Below are 20006 nucleotides of genomic sequence, written 5' to 3'. Positions count from 1 at the left end.
CAATGCATCAGCCACATTCTAGAGGTGTATAATAAGTATATTTTCTGACTATGTCGAGAAAATAATTGAGGTATTTATGAACGATTTTACAGTTTATGGTAATTCTTTCAATGAATGTCTATCAAATCTTGCTAAAATTTTGGAGAGATACCTAGAATTTAATCTAATTCTTAATTATGAAAAATGTCATTTAAGGTAGATAAGGGATTGATTTTAGGGCATATTGTTTGCGCTGAAGAGATCATGGTCGATAAGGCCAAAACTGATGTTATCAACTCACTTCCATACCCCACAACTGTGAAGAAAATTCGTTCTTTTCGTGGTCATGCAGGTTTTTACAGACGTTTTATTAAGGACTTTTCTAAGATTTCGCGATTGCTTTGCAATCTCTTGTAAAAAGATAAAGAGTTCAAATTTGATCAAGCGTGCAAAGACGCGTTCGAAATTCGAAAAAAAAAAGCTTGTTTCAGCTCTGATAGTACAACTGCCAAATTGAGACTACCCTTTCGAGCTCATGTGCGATGCAAGTGACCAAAGTGTAAGAGTTGTCCTTGGGAAAAGAATTGGGAAGGAACCTCACGTCATATCCTACACCTCTAAAACATTAGATGCTGCCCAGAGCAATTACTCAACTACTGAAAAATAACCATTAGCCATTGTTTTTGCTTTGGAAAATTTTAGATCGTATTTATTAGGCACTAAGGTTATTGTTTTTTTCTAACCATACAGCGTTGAAATATTTGAACAGGAAAAAAGAGGCAAAACCTAGGCTAATTTGATGGATTCTTCTCTTACAAGAATTTAATCTCGAGATTAAGGACAAGAAAGGAAGTGAGAACTTAGTAGCTGATCATCTAAGTCAAATTCCTTTCTCAAAAGATGACACACCTCTTAAAATGACTTCCCAGATGAAAGTCTTCTGTCAGCTCAAACAGTTTACCCATGGTTTGTAGATATGGTAAATTACCTCGCTACAGATATTGTTTCTTACAACTTATCATGTTTTGATAAGGACAAGCTCAAAAGAGACTCACAGAATTATATTTGGGACGATCCATGCATATGGAAACACTACTTCGATTAGGTAATTCGACGATGTGTCGCAAAAATTAAGGTACAATCTATCCTTTCATTTTGTCATTTTTATGCTTGTGGAGGGCATTTCGATCCTAAATGCGCCGCACATAAGGTACTTGAGTGTGGATTATTTTGGCCACACATATTGTAACAGCCCATTTTTAGTGAAATCGAAATAATGGTTTTGGGACCACAAATATGAGTCAGAAAGAAATTTATTTTAATATTATTACATGGTCAGCATTATGATAGGAAAGACATATGAAAATTTTGTTATAAAAATTTTACCGATTACATGTTTAATTATAGAAAGGACCAAATAGCATAAAATGAAAAAGTTGAGTTCTAGTAGTTATAGATAGTAAATAGCTATGGAATTCAAAACTTGAGGTCTTTATATGACAATTAGACCATTAAATGGAGTTAGTAGATAATTATAATGACTCATCCATGGAAATTCAAGAAAAGAAAGGACTAAACTGGAAATTAAAATAATTAAAGATGATAAAAATCTAATATCATCTTATTCATCATCTTCCCCAATTTACTTTTATGGAAACCCTATCTAAGAGAAAAGACATCAACCAAGCTTAATTAGGTAAGCAATCTTGTCCCGTTTTCAGTAATTTTTACATTTCCTAGATCGTAATAACTTAATCTATCTATTTTGAGGATCAATTTGCAAGGTTATCAAAGTTTTAAAATATTTCCATGGATGAGTATGCTGAAATTTTGAAATTTATGGTAGAAAATAAAAGGTTGTTGATAGATAAACAACTTTTGTAAAGAGAATTTTGATGAAATTGTGATTTAGGGACTAAATTATAAAAATGTAAAATTCATGGAAAAATTCTGAATTTTATGAATTATATGGGCTGTAAATGTTATATGGAAAATTTGGCTAGGCTTGGAATAAGGATTAAATTGCATGAATTTCCTTTTTCCAAGCCTAGGGACTAAATTGGAAAAGTATAAGGGAAAAATGGTACTTTTGCCTAAGATGTAAGTTGGATTGAATTGAATATGAAATGTGTTAAATTAATTTTAAATTCATTTATATAGATCTGGAAAGATTAAATAAAGAGTTAGATCGAGGAAAAGAAAAAGTATCAGATTAGTAGATTTCTGTATACGAGCAAGTGACGAGGTAAGTTCGTGTAACTAAATCATTTATATTAATATGTTTGAATTGAATGTTGTATATTTGTGAATTGTATAAATGTCTTATCTTATGTATGAAATTGATCACATGTCCGATAATGCCCGATAAGTAATAAGTCTCGTTTGAATAAATGAAACTCAATGGATACAGTATTTTCTGTATTAGTTGTGATCTTATATATGTTGCGGACACACCATAGCTCGAAAGAGCATTTTGTTATAAGCCCTCTCGAGCTTCCCGTTACATGGTTCCTGCAAGCATCCCGATCGGTATTGATCATGTATGTGTTGCGGACATACCGCAGCTCTTTGTAAGCGTCCTATTATATGATCGGTATGGATCATGTATATAATGCGAACATACTGTAGCTCTTTATGAGCATCTCGATATAGGCTCTTTATGAGTTTCCTGATATGGCTCGCTTGAACTTCCTATTATATGGTTATTCGGAACTCCTTGATAATAACTCTTCGGAGTTACCTGTTAAGCTTAATAAGTTTCCTGTTTTAAACTCTTATGAGTTTCCTGTTATAGCTCAGATAAGCTTCCTGTTACATGGCTCACATGAGCTTCTTGTTATATAGCTCGAAAGAGTGCTTCTTGATTATGTACTCTAATGAGTACCCTTGAATATAAATTGATGGATTACAGTTTTGTACACTTTAAGTGTACTATATGTGTGTCCATCGATAATTTCAAATAAATTCAATGGGCAAAGTTCTGACATGGTTAAAATGAACTTGAAATGATTTGTCATTGAAAATGTACATGTTATAGGGAAATATGATAAGAAAAGTATATGTATATCAAAGTTATTACATGATGAGCTCATTCATGTTTCTTTAAATTGTGTGAATTACAATGACTAACATATTTTGATGAAGTTGGGTGTTTAGGCTATTAGCCAAATTTTTTGGATGCATTTTGTATGTTTACTTTAATAGAAATGAATGGTAAGTTAAATTTCCAGTTATATGAACTTACTAAGCATTAAATGCTTACTCTGTTTATTTCCTCTATTTTATAGTACTCGGTAGCTCGTAAAGGTTGAAAGCGGGTCAGAGCAAGATCACACCATCCTTCAGCTCACTTTGGTATAGTTAGTATATTACTTTTAGCATAATGGCATGTATAAGCTAAGTTAGGCCAAATAATGAAATGTTTTGGTTGTAATTAGCCATTGGAATGGCTAGTGATGGTATGTTTAATGTATATATATATGCATGAGGTTGTATTATGTTTGGTATGTGAGTGTGCTTTGATTGGTATTTTAGGTATAAACATGTTTAAGTAAGTATATGATCATTTGAGTAAGTTGGATGTATATGATCATTTGAGTAAGTTGGATGATTAAATAAATGTTCTGATATACCATGCATGAGAATTAATTTTGGCTTGGTTTTAATGTCTTAAATTGGTTGGTGAATGTTTTAAAGTGTTGATCTAAGTGGAAGACAAATTGGGTGAGGAATAAAGCTTGCAAATGGTCTTATTTTGTTCACACGGGCAGAGACACGGGCGTGTGACTCAACCGTATGTGACACACGGCCTAGCACATGAGCGTGTGTTTTGATCGTGTGTCCCCAAGATCTTAAAAATTCAAAACAAAATGCTCAGAATTTTTCACACGGGCGTGTAACTTGGCCGTGTGACCCCTGCACCTACACACAACCTAGCACATGGGCGTGTGGCTTGGTCGTGTGACCCAAGTCAGAGAGTTATATGGGTATGGACACGGGTTGGGACACTGTCGTGTGCCTAACATCAGATGCCCATACAACCTGGAACACGGGTGTGTCACTTGACCGTGTGAGCCACACGGCCTGGCCACACGGGCGTGTGTCCCTTGCACCTAGGCAAAATTTTGAAATTTTGCAAAAAATTCTCTGAGTTTTCGCTTTAGTTCTAACTTGATTCTAATATGTATTTTGGGCCTCGAAGGCCCATTTAAAGGACAATATGTTTGATTTCTAATATGAAGAGTAAATGAAATGAGTTAACTGTATTTGATTTGTAAACTCTAGTAATACTCCGTAACCCTGTTCCGGTGATGGATATGGGTTAAGGGTGTTACACATATATCATGATGCTTATTTATTTTGCAAAACTTGCTAGAGAGATGTCAAAAAGTGGGGAACTTAAGCTAGAAAAATAAGATGCCCCTAACACCTATACATGTATGCGAAATTTTTGATGTGTGGGTCATCGATTTCATGAGACCGTTTGTTTCATCATTTAATAATGTTTACATTATTCTTGCTGTAGATTATGTATCTAAATGAGTAGAAGCTAAAACTACCTGACATGCTGATGCTAAAACTGCAGTGGATTTTCTAATATACTCTATTTTTTTCCAAGTTTGGCATATCGAGAGCATTAATCAGCGATCGAGGAACTCATTTCTGCAACAAGATAACTGATACTCTACTAAAAAAGTATGGGGTAATACAACGTATGGCCACGGCTTATCACCCACATACAAACGGTTTAGCGGAAGTTTTGAACCACAAAATAAAGTCGATTCTGGAAAAGACCGTGTAACCAAATAGAAAGTACTAGAGCTTACATTAAACGATGCATTATAGGCGTACCGAACTACTTACAAGGTACCCATAGGAATGTCCCCTTACCGACTCATATTCGGTACACCGTGTCACCTTCCAATGGAGTTAGAACATAAGGCATTTTGGGCAGTAAAAAGATGTAACATGGAGTTGGATGCCGCAGGTAATTATCAAAAATTAGATATTCAAGAGCTTGAAGAGATTTGACTTAACGCATATGAAAATGCCCAAATTTATAAAGATAAAACCAAGGCGTTTCATGACCAAAGAATATCTCGCAAACAATTTTTAATTGGTAAAAAAATGTCACTTTACAACCCAGCACTGAGGATTTTTGCAAGTAAACTTCAAACCAAATGGCTTGGTCCTTTTGTTGTTACTAAATTATTTCATCATGGTGTAGTCGAATTAAAAATGAGGAGTCCGAGAAATATTTGAAAGTCAATGGACAAAGGTTAAAACCCTTTTACAAGAATTTTCAAGTATACGTAGTAGAGGAATTATTTTTCAAGGAGCCAAACGATTAAATTTTCTAGGTCGTCCAGCTAAAGACGTTAAACAAAAGCGCTTTATGGGAGGCAACCACATTTATTTTCATTTAGTAATTTATTTTATTTAATATTGAATTCTAGTTTAATTTGATAATTAAATAAAATATTGTTTAATCAATTTTTTCGCGTTATATTTCATGTACACGAACCACTCGAAGAAATAAAGTCTTTCGATGAAGATGCGATCCAGCTACTAGAGAATAAGAGAAGCAACCACCTTCTACTGTAGATGAACAACTTCATTGCATTGAGGCTCGCCTAAAAACAATGGAAGCCAACATCTCAAGCATCCTCAACATACTACAAAGCGGTCCCTCCCACCGTCCTCCGACCCATTGAATATATACGGGGAGTACACTTTGCCTCAACTTTTATTATTCTTTTTGCACATTAGGGGCAATGTGGGCTAAGTAGGGGGGATCGTGTCATACTTTCTTCTTTGCATGTGTTTTGCTAAGAATAATTTCTTAATTATTTTCGAAAATAAACCTCTAATTTTTATGTTTAGTTTACTTAAATAAGTGGGTGAATCATGAATAACTATTGCTTGCTTGATCAATGAATATTTTGTAGAATTGAAAATGTTATGCCTTAGTTAATATTTCATGAAAATTGTTGGCTCTTTTAAACTTGTCTAATGAAAGTACTCGTTTAAATAAATAAATAAATTTGCTAATAACTTGGTTAAGAGTGAAGATTTGGGAATCTGACCAAGTTGAGTTAACCGGGATGAGGTGTTTGCGTTGTCATCTCATTTCGAGTCAAAAATTTTGGTGACTAGTCGAAGCTTGTAACATTCTGCTAACCGAGTTGCCTTGAGAAATGAGAAATATATCGATTAGGGACATATGAAATTGAGTAACCAGGATGAGGTGCTTGGGCTGTCATCTCGTTTCGCATCAAAAGGTTTGATTATGTCTCAAATTCGTTAAAAATAAATAATTAAATAAAGAGAACGTGTCGGGTTGAGTAGCCGGGGTGAGGTGCTTTGGTTGTCATATCACTTTGCGTTAAAAGACTTGACTACGTTTGAAAAAAAAGAAAAAAATAAATAGTAAATAATAAAAAAATATAAATAAAAGTATATATTGGTATGATTGTTTCGCATGTTCGATTAAGCCTAAATTTAGTTAAATAATTGAATTTGACATACTGTTCAAGATTTTATAAAATGCTTATTGATTGAGTTTAGCAATTGTTTATTTTTTATTCATCTCATTATTTGCAATATGCTTGACTTGAAAAGGGGGTTTTGATTTTGAAAAGGATTGACGAATTATTTTTAGTGGTTATCATGCTTGAGGATAAACATCGGCTAAGTAGGGGGAATTTGATAGCAAGACAAATTCATATTTTTAATATATTTATGTTTGGCTAATTATCGGATAAAATGCTATTGAATTTGGGTTTTTCTTATCAAGAATGAAGTTGGTGTGCTGAATTCAAACTCTTACAAAAGGGGCTAAATTGGAACAAAAAGCAAAGAGGGGGGCTTGATTGAATGATTGAAGATTCAAAGATGACTGGATAAATATTGAAGGGTTGAAGATTTTTTTTAAAAGTGGTTAGATAAAGATTGAAGGATTTTTAATATTGTTAAAACTTTGTAACTAGTTTAAATTTCATCTCTAGTTTAAATTTGATTTTTAAATTTTAATTTATTTAGTGATAATTTTTAGGCAAAATCTAGCTAAATTTTAGCACTAGAAGTGTGTATAAATACCTAGTGGCTATAGCCAATTAGACACACACACTTTTCCTTTGGCATTTAATGAATTCTCTATTTTTTCCCCTCCTGCGTCTTTGCGATTCAATTCTGCCGTTTCATTCTTCTTTTATTCTTTTGTTTTCAACATTTTTGGTTTAATTGCCTTCCAAGGCCTTTCCCCTTTCTACTTTCCACAATTCCATTTAAACAATTTATTTTCAAGCATGATTCTTTTCATGATTAACTAAACCCTTCTTAGCTTTAGCTCGGTTATTGCTTCGACAAAGTAATCGTGAGATATTAACCTACACTAAATACTTTACAATTCGGTATTTGCTCTCTCCAATATATGGGATAGTATAAATTCGTCCCTTAAAGTTGATTCGATTTCAATTCGAAAAACGCGCGTTGGGTTAGAATTGTTTGGCGTACAGTTGGGAAGTTGAATCAGCAGTGCTGTATTCAAAATCCCACGAACAAATTGGCGTGTTCAATTGAAAAAAGCTAGTTGGATTCCGTAAGGGGAGATAATGATCAGATTTAAACGATCCATACGGTTGAGGTCGTTAATTTGAGTTTTGGTTTTCAGATCGCAAGGTTGTCGAAGTCTTAAATTGCGGATACGTATCACGTGGTTGGAAATACGACAAGGGTCGATTTGAAGGTGATATTGGGATCGACTACGAGAGGAAGAGTTGGCGGTTTGAGGGATCCTCGATTGCTATAACCAGCTTATCGCTTGGAAGAAAAAATCTATTTCAAGAATCGATTCAAGATTGGAGTACACCGAGGCTAAGGCTAAGCTAAAAAATATTTTATTTACCAATTTACTTTATTTGCTTAAAAATTTTTTTTTTTTGCAATTTCGAATCTATTTTTATTTTATTTTAGTATACTTCATATTTTCTTATTTTATCTTTATCAATTTAAACCCCCCATTTTTTTTTTCAACTTTGCTACGCATAGGTCATGGGCATGACTATGACCGCGACAACGATTCTGGTCACGGAAAAAGACGAAATTAGATAGCCAGTCCCTGTAGATTCGACCCCACTGCTCTATACTGTTATTATTGTTATTATTTAATGGTTTCGACACCCATCAGGAAGTGATAAAAAAATAAAAGGGATTATCTGACCGGTTCGATTCAAAAAAACATGGTACTAAACTAACAATGCTTCAATCAAAACCAAGAAAGAAAAAGTTGTAGAATCTTAATAGTCAAAACCCCTGTTTTCTCCATAACAAACAAATCCAAAAAAAAAAAATAAACGTAATGAATTTTTATTAGAATTTATAAAACCCTAGAAATCCTATGGATTTAATGAAGGACAAGGGCAATTCCTCCCTTGAATCTGTTGACCCTTTACTCCATGACCTGAAGAACTTCTACTAGGCTTCAAGAAAATCAATTCTCTGTTGTTGCCGTGGCAATGTCACTACTACTGCTTCCTTTGGCTCATCAACTCACTCTAAGCCTCACCAAAAGCCTCTTAGCCTTTCATCAACTGCCGGAGAGTATAATTTCAAAAGCTCAAGGATCAAGCTTTGATTTTTATTTTTATTTGATTTAAAGAGATTTTCTTGGAAATACAAAACAAGATTTGAGAAGACGAGGAAGAGAGAAGGGTTTTGATGGTTGGAGAAGGCCATGGATGGCAGCAACTCATGGCGGCAGCGGCTAGGGCTAGAAGAAGATGAATAGAGAGAAAAAGAATAGAAGATAGAAAAGAGAAAAGAGAAGAAATGAACAAAAAAAAATGAAAAATGACTAGAATCGTGATTTGTTTTGGAAGAAAGAGAAAAATGTTTTATTATTTTTTTAAAGGAAAAATAATTAAAAGAGAAAATGAAAGGAAAAGTAATAAATGGATCTAATTTGCATCAAAGAGGGTGACATGTGGCAACGCGCGAATGGCCAGCGCTGCCATGTTAGCAAAAAATTAACGCTGTTAGACTCAGGTATCAAACTCGTGGACTGAAAAAAAGTACGGGTACCAATCTAAGACAAAAAAAAAAAAACCATAGATACCAATATAGAAGAAGTGAACAAGTTTAGATATTTTTCCCTTTACATTATTAACAAGTACGATTAGTATTCAAATAAGAATCGATGATTCGATCGATTCCACCATTTATCCGATTTAAAAATATTGAATAACAATGGCAACAAAACAAATTGGTTGAAAATTTGCCCGCCTCCTCGTTTAAAAAATCCCCTGAATCGGATTTCAATTCTACTGAATTTTTATCTCATTTTATTTTAGTTAAAATCTACTATATAACTTTTTATACTTTTGATAAATTTAAATTTTAATCCTTCTGGATTTAGTATTTTTATTTCTAAAATTTCAAAGTTTAGGTGTTCAAAGTTATTTTTTAAATCTTAAGTCAATTTTTTAGTTGCATGGTTATCTAATCAATTTTTTTTTATTTCAAAATTTTGTACCAAAAATTTAACAAAAAATAAAATTACTAATCTTCGAATCTTAAAGTACAAAATGGGAAGTGATTTTGGGTTTGGAATATTTACAAATTTTATCTGGTTTTGAGTTTCTTGTCATGTGGCAAATTTCCTAATTTGGATTTAAAATATATTTTATCAATTTGTTTTTTAAATATTTATTTTTTCTTAAGATTCAATTTTAGTTACAATATAAAACTGAAGTAAAAGAGAGATTGACAGACTGTTATCATTTCTCCTAAGCTTCAACAGCTTCCTCTAACTCCAACTTGCTGTAACAGTCATTTTTTTCATCACAAAAACTTTTATCTCACCTCAAGTTTTAAAAGTGAAACTCCAGATTTTCACTCAACCATAAACAAGCTATATCAGACAAATTTTAATTGTGAAAATTTTCCATCTGAACTCAAACTAAATAATCAAGTTTGAAATCCAATATTAAAATCAAACTCATTTTCTCATCAGAAAAAAACAAGGTTAATCAAGCAGCTCGATCTTTATCTCAAATCAGACTCGAGTTCTATAGGAAGTGAAATTCCGTCAAGCTCAAGCTTCTTCACTAAACCCTAACCCCTAAACAGATACGGTTCGGAAACATAAATCCACGTAACAACATTTTGAAGATAAGATCCAAAACGTCAACACATTTTAAATGGACAAGAAAAATGATTCTGATCACTAAACATAATATTATCCCTCCTAAGTATCTCAATTTCAAACCATAATGTGAACTGGTTCTTTAAAAGCATAAATATAGCATGTAATTAAAACTTTACTACTCCAACCCATATCCAGGCGTCCATCAATCAAAGCGCAAGAAGCTGGTTCCAACAGTGTCTTCCCTTAGGCCACAAGGGTGCTGGCAGTAGTCGACTCGCTGCAAAAGCAAAAGCACATTAAGGTTTACATGTTACAACCAACCTCTAGATCAAGAGAGTTGAGCAATAAGAATGGTGAAGAAACAGATTTCATGCATGTTGGAGGCCATTTTATAAGAGAGAATGCCTCTAATAACCGTGATTTATACATGTCGAGGAATATCAAAAGGAAGTAGGGATAGGAATACACACTATTTCCACACGGGTGGAAGCTTCTTTGTCTTCTTGTAATAGCGGGCAAGGCGATGGATTCTGCTCTCAACCAGGATCAACCGGAACTTGGAATCCTTGTCTTTGCGGTTCCTCTCAAGATGCTTTCTGATGGCAACAGCTTTCTTAATCAGGTGGTACAAATCTTCGGGAATTTCAGGAGCAAGGCCTGACAATTAACAAATGGATGAGTCAAATGTTTGCCTTCGCATCAGAGGATAAATGCAACATAAGATGACGACAATGAAGTTATACCATGGGCTTTCAGTATCCGCAAAATCTTGCTGCCCGTAACACTCTTCACCTGAGCAATCCCATGTGAATCACGGAGAATGACACCAATTTGAGATGGGGTCAAACCCTTCTTCGCAAACTTGCAAATGTTCTCCTCCACCTAAAAGATGAAATACAATATTAATGAATATTGCCTAAAAAGTGCACAACCTACAAACTCCTTTTAAGGAAAGAATGAACTAAAAAAATTAAGGGTTTTGCAGCTCAACATTTCAGGGATGTAACCCGGAAAAGAAAGGCCCTAAGAACATTAAGGAGAAACCATTAGAAACAGGTCAGTAAATGATGAATTAACAACTATTAACACTCCATCCATTTAGCACTAAAATTTCTGGCAACACTAGTGGAATATATAAACCAGACTAATATGAACTGGAAAGTAAGATACCCGAAACTTGAACTATATATACGTCACAAAATGATAGATTTAATCCACCAGAATAAATGGTCATTATAATTCTACATCCCCGAAATATAAAAATATTATTGTGAAATAACTAACCTTAAATGCTAACTACTGAGAAATTTCTCCCAACAGCCTTCAATTTTTTTTTTTTTTTTTTGTTTAAAAGGATAATCACAAGGAGAATTCATAGTTTGCTAGGAACACCTTGGGAGGTGATAATTCAACATATTTGCAGGGAAGGTAATCAAGTTGCAGACTCCTTGGTGCATTCTGCTTATAATATGGCTTTAGGGATTCATGTTTTTCAAGTACCACCTGTTAGTATTACTGAGTTACTATTAGCTGATGTAAATGGAGCTCGGTTTCATCGAGGCTCATGATGTGGATGGTTGATTTATTTCCTTTTAAACAGCCTTCGATTTTTCACTTAATCATATCTTTTGTTATTTTTACTACTCAAACCCTGAAAATTTCACGAAGCGACCAGCTTAAAACCCTAAAGATAAAACTTCACACTTTAAACAGAGTTATCGTTGTATTGTGATCAATAAGTATAAACATTTTCGATACAAATTAGTGAAACTTCCATTGATAATAATATCTGGTTCTTTTCTGCTATATAGTGATCAAATGGGTATTGAGAATTCAATTATTCAAATATAAAGAGCAACTTCATTATATATAATAGAACATAATTCGGCTCATAAATTTTAACATAAATAATCCAAATTTATTCTTTTTAAAAAAGCACGGTTAAAACAAGCGACTCACATCTTGAGAGGAGATCTTGAGCCAACTAGGTGGAGTTCTTTTGTACGGAAGAGCAGATGCGGAAATACCCTTACTGCAAAGAACAATAAAATCATGAAGCAGCTACAAAAATATAGATCATTCAATCAAAGTAATGTTTTTCAGAGGGAAATCAGAATGAAGAGTGGGAGCAAATATAAACCCTCGGCTATGCATACGACCCATGGCGGCAGAGTTTCGAGCTTTACGGCTGCTTCTCTCTCGGACACTGAACCTCTGCTCCTTTCTTGCTTGCTTTTAGCAAAGAAAGTAGTAAAGGATGCTGGGGCTAGGGTTTTCATTCTGGTCCTTTGCTAGTAACCTGTTGGGCCTTTGACCATGGGGGTTCTCTGGTTCAGTTTTTATGTACTGGACATTTCCTACATATTGGGCCTACTATTTGTTTTTGGTATCATGGGCTACATAGGTTAGTTATGTTGTGTATAGTTGAACCATTTAAAAAATACAATCACAAATTTAATCTTTGACATTTATCACTTTTATCAATTTGCTTCTTCTTTTTTAATCATTTTGATTATCAACTTTCAACTTTCAAATTTTAATTTTCTTTTGCAAACAATTAACTTAACTATTAAAATTTTAATTGCATCAACATGTATACTTCATTACTTACGAAAAAAGATTTTTATTGATTGACATTGAATTTTAAGTTATATATATATATATATATATATATTGTTAAAATGGTGATAATAAATTATTATTAAGGGTAGGTTTGTATGAACAGTATATTTACCTACGATTAGTGTAAAAATAATGATGGTAGTAAAATTAAATACTATAACATAAAACAAAAAATAAATTAAACGTATCGCACTATATCCAATCGTGCATTCAAATGAGTTTAAGTGTACAAAATTAATAGTATTAAGGGGAGAAAGAAATTACTGTTTGATATGTAGAAATAACAAAAGACCTTTCCTTCAGGGTTGGTAAGAAGGAAATGGCCGATTGGCTCTCTGAATTGTGCGATGTCCTTGGCACAGTGGATGTTGTTGTTCACATGACCTGAAAAAGGGAGTAGTATTAATAAAAATAAGAGTTGAACCTTTAAAAAGTAAAACTGGCTTGTCTTGTCTTGTCTTGTCTCCTCCACAAAGCCTTTCTATACTGTTATTTTAATGGACACCCATATCTTCCTTTCCATTTCACTAGGATCAAAAATTTCCAGAATATTATATTTTGATTTTGAATTTTATTCGGTTTCATTTTCAGCTCACAAATTAGAAATATGAAAATAATTTAAAATGTTTAATATTTTAAGGGTAATAATTTTATCAGTAATATTATTTTTAATTATATTTTAAAATAAATGATATCAACCTAATTCCCTTAAACAGTTTTTTTTCTGTAAAAGATAATTGTCCATATTTTAATATTTTAAAAACTAAAAATCAGTTTTTTTTTTGAAATCAAAATATTACATAGTATTTGCATTTATTCTTTTCAAAATTAACCCAAATCAAACTATTATCACCCTAAGGATAAAACTAAAATAAGAAAATTCCAACCATAAATACAATGATAATTTGAATAAGAATAGATCAGGGAATAATAGAGTTAAATTTAATTTTTCATGTTAAGAATGAGTTGTTAATCATTTTTCTCCATTTTTTTTTAACTTTCAACTTTCAGTCCAGATTACACGGTTACCTTTTGGGTTAGGGTTGAAATTTTAATATTTGAAAGATTGTAATTTTTTTAGAACCAGATCAATGGTCGAGTTGATTAGACCATCAATTCTTAGTTCGATTATATCGATTTGTCCAACCACTTTATCTAGTTCAATTGAATAAATTAATTAAAAAATAGTTCAATCTATACTATGGATCAGTTCAAATGGTTCATGAATCAGTCTATCCAAACCCTTATTTCAAACGGATAATCTAAGTAATTTTTAAAATTAATTGATTTCACTAATCGATCCAACCTAAATATAAAAACAATACTAAATTGATAAATTAGAGTAACTAAATATAAAGCTTACTCATAAAACAGAAATTAATAAAGAAATTTAGCTAATAATAATAAGGGAGAAAAAGAAAAGAGAAAGGTGGGCTAAAAACAAAAACCTGAAAAGATGTTTAGGGTTTAATTAAAAACAAAAGCTACTTCCCTATTGAGTCATGCACTGAACAGTCCCAATTCAAAAGGGGGGCATAATTAAGAGACAGAGATTTGTCTTTGTCTAACCACTGTTCCAAGAATTACAGGTTTTTCTTTTTGAAACTTCCACTTGTCTCCTTCATGTGTCTTGTTACCAGTGTTTGTCCAAGGAGACTCAAAGGTACCCTTGAAAACAGTTGTGCCATTTTCAAATTTTAGAAAGGAACTGAGCAGAAGTATAATTAAAAAGCTGGGGAAAAAAAAAGGGTTACAAAGATTTTATGCGTGGGTTTTAAATGATAGTAAGAATGGGAAAGAAAATGAAAGTATGATTTTGGTGACACAGAAATCTGACAACACAAAGTCATAAATTCAATCATGATTGGCCAATATCCCCATTTTGGGTTTTTCTTTTTCCAGAATGTGAAATGATGATAAAAGCCTCAATGTAGCAAAAAAGATTTGGAATTTGACATACCACCCAAACAAAATACTGTATTTTTGAATTTCACTTGAATAGTGCCTTTTTACTAGAAGAGTATTTTTAAAATAAATCAATAAATGAAATTTTAGTTTAGCATCACTCAACATTCAACAATGAGGTGAGCAAGAGGTCACTCATGGACCATGATTGTCCTACATCTTGAGTGTGAGTACTGAGAAAAATGATAATAAAAAAAGGTCCCCACATAATTGAGTTCAAATTTGATTTTGAGAATTATCACAAAAAAAAAAATCGAGATATTTAATTCAATAATATTGGAGGTTCATAATCAAAGGTTATCCAACTATTTATTCTACACAATGAAATGGAAAAGGGAAAACATCCACGGAAGCAATGTATGATGGTTTTTTTACTTGGTCAAATTATGATTTTTTTGCCTCTGTACAATAATTTACTTATGGGTATAGTTTGTTTTTTACTTGAATTTGATATAATTTAATCTTTTTACTTTTTATCGATGTTATGCTTTAGTTTAAATAATTAATACTTTGATTAAGTTGATAAAAAATTAGAGTTCTAATCCTCTCATAGAATTAAGGCTAGAGGGTTTGCATATAGGATTTGGGTTCTTTGGAATGATTCTATGAGGTTGAAGTTGTTTATAATCATTTTCGATCCATGCATGTTCGGATTCAACATATCAATTCAATGAAGAAATTTGTATTCTCTATCATCCATGGGTGCCCGTAGGCATTTAAGAGGAAATGGTTGTGGGAGGATTTAAAGTCGGTAGTTGATGGTGTTAGAAAATTTGAGTGAAAATGACAGATCTAGAGACGATATGGAATTAAAACAGTGGACTTTGAGGCACGGGTGACACTTTCCAAAGAGAACAATTTGCACCCACATAAAGTTGCTAGAGGGTTAAGACAAAGGTCCTCTTAGGACACAACGAAGCTTTTTGAATTCCTTTGATTAGCAAAATCAAGGAATTCCCTAACTCTTACTCTAATTTCTGAAATTGGATTGATTGTAGTAATAATAAACTTTTTAAGCATCATAGTCCCTCTATTTATTCGTATTGGACATACTTGTTAGAAGAAACATGTCCTATGGAAATCAAATGTATCCATTGGATGAATGAATCATCACTTTCTAATCCAAATAACTGCTCATGAATCGCACTAAATGATCCATTAATAATATCTAATGAATTTGCAATCTACAATTTCCAACAATCCCCCACTAGATTGCTAATTCCAGAAAATAAGTACACAACAATCATGCATAAAGAAGTGTAACAACCCGTTTTCAATGGTGTCGAAAACAGTGGTTTCGATATCATAATTCCGATAATAGAGTCAGTAAATATTATTAATTTAATATTTACGAGTATTTATTAATGTCATACTAAATTTTCGTTAAGAAATGATTTAATTGCTATTTTGGTCATTTGACTAATTAAAAATCTATAGTGATAAGACTTTTACAATTTAGTCCCTATACTTTAATTATGCAATTAATAGGAAAAATTGAAGGATCAAACTCTAATAAACTTTTATACTAACTCCGTAAATATTTATTTTTAATATTTACGGACTTGATTTACGAAAATGGAGTTTCAAAATCACCTTTCCGACACCACTGAAAATCAGATTGTTACAAATGAGAATGGCGAAAGAGAAATAAGTTGCATGAATTACTATCTATAGTAAATGCATTTTCTCGAAAAGGAACAAGAGATGACTTAGAAACTAATTTAATCTTTTGATAATTGTAATTAGATAGGACAATTAAATTAATTAATCATCATAATTTTACTAAATAGGACAATTAAATTTATTTACTCATATATCTTAATACAATAGTTGTAATGATTATGACAGGATTAGAATTAGATTGAGAAAATAATTTCATTGAATTAATTAATTTTGATTAGATAAATAGTATTTTGTGATTAATAAACTAGTTATTGGGTTGAACAATTATATGAGCTTGATTTAATTAAAAATTAAAATCAGGCTGTACATATAATTGTACCAATAATGGCTAGTTCTTCATTGCTTTTGAAAAGTACTTTTGAGAAGTGCTGTGGAAAAGTGCTTTTGAGAAGTGATTTTGAGAAGTGCTTTTGAAAAATTTGAGTGTTTGGTATTGCTGTCAAAAAGTACTTTTGAAGAATAAAATGTCTATTTTAGACATGATATTATAAAGTAACAAATATGTATTTAAATAATGTTCAAACTAGTTAATATTATGATATTTTAGTAAAAATATAAAAAATAATTTATTATAACTTATTGTTAATATTTGGTTATATAATATTAATTTTAAATATTTCTAAGTAATTAATATTAATTATTTATTAAATTTAATTAGAATATATAAACTATATTTAAATATGTAAATATAATAATTAAATATTTGTAATTAGATATTGACACAATTGTATTATTATAAAAATATTTTTATTTTTAATTAATGCTTTTAACACATTTGTATTATTTTATTTAAATTTGAATAGATAAGCTCCTTAGTACCTTAAATTTCAATACCATGTAATGTAAAGTACCTTAAATTTCAATACCATGTAATGTAACAAATTATCAATTTTGATTTAAATTTATATTATATTTTTTTATTTAAATTTTAAAATAACTAGTGAATTTAACAATTTATCAATTTAACATTAAAATTTATCGTCTAAAATTTAAAACAAATTAAATGGTAATGGAACAAAAATGATGGGAATTAAGACTGATGATGGGGAGGTTTAAGCCAAATAGCAGCAGATTTTTGAACATGTTTAGTCGCTGATATGCACAACGAAGCGCAACCATTTCAGAACATCAAAAGGTGACCAATAGCAGCTTGATTTACAAGTGAGGAAATACCTAATTTAGCAGGAATTTTTGGTAAATGGCAGCAAAATAGCAATAATTGGGAGGTGAAGCAAGTACCAGCAAACTAATTAAAGGAGGACAAATTAATAGAAATAGAAAAACTTGCTAATATTCCTTCAACATCGGGGCACTAATTTAAGAGATATGGCAGCAGCAGCAGCAGTTTATGGAGCAAAGTAAGCACCGAATCAAGGCCAATTGAGGCTTGCGGCAGACCAACAAACAAATGAGACAAAAATAAAAAGGATTAAGCAATTAACATAACAAAATATGCTTAACAGAGATAGAACTCCATAAGTTACTCTCTATGCATAATAACCACTATTTGTCTTCAGACTTGTAATATTTCAGCAACAACTTTGCTTGCTCAGCAACAAATTCAGTTCGCCTCGCATACGCTTCCAGCTGCGCGACTTGCAATTTCATCCATTTTGCCTCCAAAGCCGCCTTCTTTTCACCGTCAACCATATCCAACCCTACCTTTACAACTGTCCCAAGCTTGGAGCCAAGTTCAATCATGAAATCCATGGATATTTTCTAAAATGTCCCCGGAACTCTCACTGTCCCAAGCTTGGAGCCAAGTTCAATCATGAAATCCATGAATATTTTCTCTCTAACCTCACTCTGGTACTTCAACACATTGCCATAGTGCCAAATGTACATGACAGTGAGAAAGAAAGTAGAAAAACAAGTGGAAGCCAACCTCCCTCCATGACCTTCGATAGAACAGCAAAGAAGTGGATCAGCTCTATCGACCCGAATAAGAGTGGAAAACACAAAGCCATAAACAAATTGGTCTGCCATATCAGAAGCATTACAAGTGTCACCAAGGCAGTTATGACCAGCATAATAACAACTTCAGCTATGCCTGAAAAAACAATTAAATGAGCATTAGAATGAAGCATATGCTAGCAAAAGCAGCACTAGAATACTTTGAATAAACGAAAGGAAAACTGTGGTGAGAAAAGTTGCTAACCATAGGCATTGGCGATATCTGTTGAAAATGGAAACAAAGAAACCAAGGAACTTTTTAGCGTTTGCAAAACAAGTTCGTAATCTGATGGGTTGCTTACATGAAGCATATGCCATAGACCAACCCCCATTACCATAACATTAGGGTATTTCTTTTTGGTCTTGAAATCCGTCAACAAATGGGTTAAATTCAATACATAAGGTGCCCAAACAAAATCCAATTTCATACCGATTTCATCAACTGAAATGCTGTAATTACTGTGCCTCTTAAACAAAACAGTTTTAACAGAATCCATGCGTTGGGGTTCGGAACCCAGAAGCAAATTCAATAGAGAGAGGGTGAACAATTGAGCTTGCGAATCACCTGCGATCAACACCCAGGAGCCGTTTACCAAATGGGAAGCATCGGGTTCCTTGCTAAAATGAAGTAAAATCAAATGAAAATACATTCTTCTTATCCTCAATCATAAGTTTAAGGAACCTATAATGTTTAAACAATATAATAAGCAAACAAAATAGAAAACATAATATTTACCTCAATCAAAGATCTTTAATAAGAATCAAATGATAATATAGCTTTTTGACCCATTTCAGTTGACAATATTCTTTATAGAAGAATGTAAAATTTCTATAAAATTTTTGCTAAACACTAAACAATCAGAGAACAACTAAAAACAAATCATAATGAATAATTAAAGAGAAGAAGAAGAAAAGAAACTCACCGACGGAAGATGAACAAAGAACCAGAGGAAAAGAAACAAAAGCAAAGAACTTGATATTTCAGGCAAAAAATCAGAGGAAAGAACAATTTTTGGGGGAGAAAAATAGAAATTATCAGCCAAAAGCACTTTTGGCTGAAGAAATGAAGAAATTTTTAACTTCTTCATCTGGAGAAAAGGACTTCTCTGATGGTGAATTTTTTTCTGAGATGGAGGCCGTTCTCTGTTCCTTTTAAGAGAAAAGGACTTTTTATTGAAAAAGTCCTTCTAAAACGTAAAGGAGAACGGGCTCTAAATGAAAGGCTCAACTAAACCCCATAGAGGATAGGGTGGGCAACACATTGGGTTTGGGATACCATAATGTGTAATACCCCGAAAATTACTACAGTAAGAAAGTAAGATATTATCATTGATATAATAAAATAAGGAAATAAAGTGATAAAAAGGGAAATTTTGAGTTATTTCAACATTGGGAAGTATATTATGATATACTAATTCAAGAAAGGACTAAATCGCAAAAGTGAGAAAACTTTTGTTGCCCAAGAGTAAATACTCAAAATTTGAGGGGTTAAAGTGTAAATATAAAAAAGTTGAAGGACCAATAGTGCAAATATTTTAAGGGTGGAATGATCTAAAAACTAAGGAAAATGGATGAATTAGGACCAAATTAAATAGGTGGAGAATTATGAGGGACTAAATCGTAATTTTACCAAATTAAGTGATGACCTAAGGATAAA

General features: G+C 32.3%; 2 protein-coding genes across 2 annotated transcripts; both read right to left on the bottom strand.

Moving 5' to 3' along the window:
* Nucleotides 1–10113: 10113 nt before the first annotated feature.
* LOC105791650 (40S ribosomal protein S13) lies at nt 10114–12422 on the bottom strand. The gene is made up of 5 exons (XM_012619822.2): nt 12267–12422; nt 12086–12158; nt 10870–11008; nt 10597–10783; nt 10114–10403 (listed from the first exon to the last, which is right to left on the bottom strand). Exons 1-5 carry the CDS (start codon nt 12287–12289, stop codon nt 10370–10372), a joined length of 456 nt encoding a protein of 151 aa, XP_012475276.1. The 5' UTR covers nt 12290–12422; the 3' UTR covers nt 10114–10369.
* Nucleotides 12423–17852: 5430 nt separating this feature from the next.
* On the bottom strand, nt 17853–18988 carry LOC105791649 (protein ALTERED XYLOGLUCAN 9). Its single transcript, XM_012619821.2, has 2 exons — nt 18555–18988; nt 17853–18446 (listed from the first exon to the last, which is right to left on the bottom strand). The coding sequence occupies exons 1-2, from the start codon at nt 18844–18846 to the stop codon at nt 18211–18213; spliced, it is 528 nt and encodes a 175-aa protein (XP_012475275.1). The 5' UTR covers nt 18847–18988; the 3' UTR covers nt 17853–18210.
* Between the last annotated feature and the right edge of the window lie 1018 nt (nt 18989–20006).

This window comes from Gossypium raimondii, chromosome 8 (assembly GCF_025698545.1).
Source record: "Gossypium raimondii isolate GPD5lz chromosome 8, ASM2569854v1, whole genome shotgun sequence".
In the NCBI taxonomy this organism is placed as follows: Eukaryota; Viridiplantae; Streptophyta; class Magnoliopsida; order Malvales; family Malvaceae; genus Gossypium; species Gossypium raimondii.
The sequence above is the reverse complement of the archived record's forward strand: the minus strand, read 5'-3'. Positions and strand labels throughout refer to the sequence as shown.

What these genes read in the sequence shown, in the direction of transcription:
- LOC105791650 (XM_012619822.2), bottom strand. Translation starts at nt 12,289, where the DNA reads ATGGGTCGTATGCATAGCCGAGG. An exon ending in GCGGATACTGAAAGCCCATG is followed by an intron (nt 10,784 to 10,869) that starts GTATAACTTCAT and finishes GTTAATTGTCAG; the next exon opens with GCCTTGCTCCTGAAATTCCC. An exon ending in CTTCCACCCGTGTGGAAATA is followed by an intron (nt 10,404 to 10,596) that starts GTGTGTATTCCT and finishes TTGCTTTTGCAG; the next exon opens with CGAGTCGACTACTGCCAGCA.
- LOC105791649 (XM_012619821.2), bottom strand. Translation starts at nt 18,846, where the DNA reads ATGGATTCTGTTAAAACTGTTTTGTTTAAGAGGCACAGTAATTACAGC. An exon ending in AGATATCGCCAATGCCTATG is followed by an intron (nt 18,447 to 18,554) that starts GTTAGCAACTTT and finishes TTGTTTTTTCAG; the next exon opens with GCATAGCTGAAGTTGTTATT.